Raw genomic sequence first — 3,153 nt, 5'->3', positions numbered from 1 at the left:
GATGGGGATAGGAGTAACTGGTCTCCCATGGCGACCCAAACCCCACACATCCCCCCAGGGATTTCAGCCTCATCTACCACAAACACTATCAGGGAAATGGAGCGGTGGCAACAAAGCATCTTGCCTAGCAGAAGTCTCCCTGTGCCCCAAATTCAAGAGGATAAATTTTTACACCCTATTAAATCACAGGAGCCATTTTATAAATGTCATCATAGTCTTTTAATATTTTACATAAAAAACTGTATACACAGCTTATAGAACTTTTATGTAAACATCATAAGCTCACCACTTTGTCATTTGTCAGTTTATTTAAAAAATAAAAAAACAAGACAACAATTTAGTAGAAGTACCACTGGGTGGGGAAGGGAGGGTGAGAAAGGAGAGACTGGGGGCAGGTTCATTCTCTGTACAGAGATGCAGAGAAAATTTCACATAGCTTTCGAGACTGCCTTGTGAAGAAAAAAAAAAAAAAAAAAAGGAGGGGGGAGTTAAATAGGTCCCAATACTTGTTACTGCCCTTTATCAAAATAGTGCGCATACCTGCACAAATAAAATCGCAAAACAGTGTTGCCATTTTCAAGAAAACAAAACAAAAATTAGTGGTTTCTTTTTCTTGTTTTTTAAAAGTCATCATCATCTTTAAAAAAAAAAAAAACATCAGAAGTAGATGAGGTTACAGCGTACAAGGGTGGTCAGAATGCTGTCTTATGCAAATGACCAGAGCATTAAGTGTCAGACAATAAAACAATTGTGCAAAGAATTCTTTCAAAAAAAAAACAAGTTTTAGCTTTTAAATAAATCAAATAACATCAGTTTCTTGGACCGAACAATTTCCACTTGTATGACAGGCACAAAGTTCGCTTATGGCAAAAAACGACCCAAAGCACTCTCTCCGTCCTCCTGCCCGGGGCCCGGTGAGGGGTTCGCCTGGGGCTGGCCCGCAGGATCCGACAGAGTCTGGAAGCTGTGTCCTCTCAGCCCCACGGCAGTTGCAAATGTCTTCCCCAGGGGTTGGCAAGCTGGCCAAGTCCTATTCATGCTTGGATGGGCGCCCGACCCAGGCTGGGCCGGGGCTCTTCCGGCGCCCTGTCACTCCACCCACCACCACCATTAAATACACCATCCCACCTCCGAAAATAAAATTATATCTATATTTATATAACACCCCATCCTCCCCAGCCCTCCCCTCCCGCAGTTCCCGCGGTCTATGGTACAGACAAGGGATAGCAGGCGCTCGCTGCGTTCTGGGCGAACATCTGATGGGGCGCGGCTGCACCCCGGCGCCAAGCTCTCCTCCGGGGACCGGAGGCGGGGGCGGGTGAAAGTGGGGCGGGGGAATGGAACAAACACACAGCCACACACTCTGAAGAGGCTTGGCTCCTCAGAAAAGGGTGCTCGAGGGACCCTTGGCACTCAGGAGGCGCCCGGGCCTCTCCAACACAGCCGGACGCACACAGACACTGGAAAGGGGGCGCCCCGTGCCTCCCACGCCGATTCCCGGCGCCAGAGCCAGAGCCGCCGGGTCACAGGTGCCGGGCCGGTGGGGTCCTTGGGGGGCGCGGGTCTCCCCTTCTTCGGGCTCGAGGTGCGGGGTGGGGGGTCGGGCCCGGGAGGGGGAGCCGCGCCGGCAGGGGCAGGCAGGGCGGGCGCGGCCCTCATAGCACCTTGCAGCAGTTGATGCAGCCGTTCTGGGAGCCGTAGCGCTTCTGCAGCGCGGCGCGCGTGGCCGTCTCGAAGACCTCGCGCACGCCCTCCTTGGTCTTGGCCGAGCACTCGAGGTAGTCGTAGGCTTGGATGCGCACGGCCATGGCGCGGCCGTCATCCGTGCGCACGGGTTCCTGCTTCATGCGGGCCAGCTCCGTGCGGACGTGCTCGTCGCTGCGCAGGTCTTTCTTGTTGGCCACCAGGATGATGGGCACGTTGGGGCAGAAGTGCTTCACCTCGGGCACCCACTTCTCGGGGATGTTCTCCAGCGAATCGGGGCTGTCCACTGAGAAGCACATGAGGATCACGTCGGTGTCTGGGTAGGAGAGCGGCCGCAGGCGGTCGTAGTCCTCCTGGCCCGCCGTGTCCCACAGCGCCAGCTCCACCTGCTTGCCGTCCACCTCGATGTCGGCCACATAGTTCTCGAAGACGGTGGGCACGTACACCTCGGGGAACTCGTCCTTACTGAACACGATCAGCAGGCACGTCTTGCCGCACGCGCCGTCGCCCACCACCACCAGCTTCTTGCGGATGGCCGCCATGAGCGGGCCGGGCCCGGGCAGCAGGAGGGGGCCCGCGAACGCCTCGCTGCCGTCCCGCTCGCCGCTCACTGCTCACCTCGGGCTGCGCGCTCGGGGGCGAGGGTCGCTAGCTGCACCCGGGCCCCGCGGTGGCGCGTTCTCTCGGTGCGCTCCGGCTGCCGCGGCGGGGGCGCGGGGGCATAGGGCGCGCCGGGCGTCTCCGCGCTGCTCCCGGGCGGTGGCCGCTCTTCTCGCCCCGAGCCCGGGGTCCGCGCCTTTGTGCGCAAACGGTGGCTGCAACAGCAGAGCCGGCCTAGTCCCCTCCCCGGTTTCTATAGATCTCGCCCAGGGTACAGGAGAGCCCTCGACTACATACAGACTGCGGTGGCAGATGCGGGCTGCGGCCCTAGCGCCCGCTATTTAAAGAGTTCGGCCACTTTCTTAATATAGCCGCCCAATGGGAAGCGAGCCGACTGAGCTCATCGCTGCGGAGCTTGGCTCTCATTGGCCACCCGCTGCAGCCCAGGGGCGGGGCCGGCGAGCGTGATTGACGGCCCAGGCCGCGGGGCTGGGAGAGGCGGGCGGCTGGGGAGTCTGCGCCTCCGCTGGCGCTGCGGGGCCCTGGCCGCCCCAGTGTTACCCCCCCGCTTTGGCCGCGTCTTCTGCGCGCCGGGCCAAGGCCCGGAGCTGGGGGCCTGGAGCCTGCGGGGCCCGGGCGAGCCGTTCCGAGAGAAGGCAGCACTTTGTGGGGCGTTGGCGACTCCCTCCCACTCAAAATTGTCCCGCTTCCGTGCAAACTCCCAGCGGTGGCCGGACCTGTGGGGGAGGGAGCGGGTCCTTTAAGCGGTTTTGTTTTTAAATAAACACGCACACGTTTGTTTCCAAGGAAGGTATTTTTCTTTCCTTTCAGAAGAGGCCCGTTCTGTCG

The 3,153-nt window shown here is 58.9% G+C and overlaps 1 protein-coding gene across 1 annotated transcript; it reads right to left on the bottom strand.

Moving 5' to 3' along the window:
• Window positions 1-200: 200 nt before the first annotated feature.
• Window positions 201-2,635, bottom strand: RHOB (ras homolog family member B). Its single transcript, XM_035000657.1, has one exon. The coding sequence runs from the start codon at window positions 2,244-2,246 to the stop codon at window positions 1,656-1,658; it is 591 nt and encodes a 196-aa protein (XP_034856548.1). The 5' UTR covers window positions 2,247-2,635; the 3' UTR covers window positions 201-1,655.
• Window positions 2,636-3,153: the final 518 nt, after the last annotated feature.

The sequence above is a fragment of the Mirounga leonina genome, unplaced genomic scaffold, assembly GCF_011800145.1.
Source record: "Mirounga leonina isolate KUSES-001 unplaced genomic scaffold, KU_Mleo_1.0 Mir_125, whole genome shotgun sequence".
Classification (NCBI taxonomy): Eukaryota; Metazoa; Chordata; class Mammalia; order Carnivora; family Phocidae; genus Mirounga; species Mirounga leonina.
This window is presented reverse-complemented; position numbering and strand designations above follow the sequence as displayed.

Coding starts and splice junctions, on each gene's coding strand:
- RHOB (XM_035000657.1), bottom strand. CDS start 2,246: ATGGCGGCCATCCGCAAGAAGCTGGTGGTGGTGGGCGACGGCGCGTGC.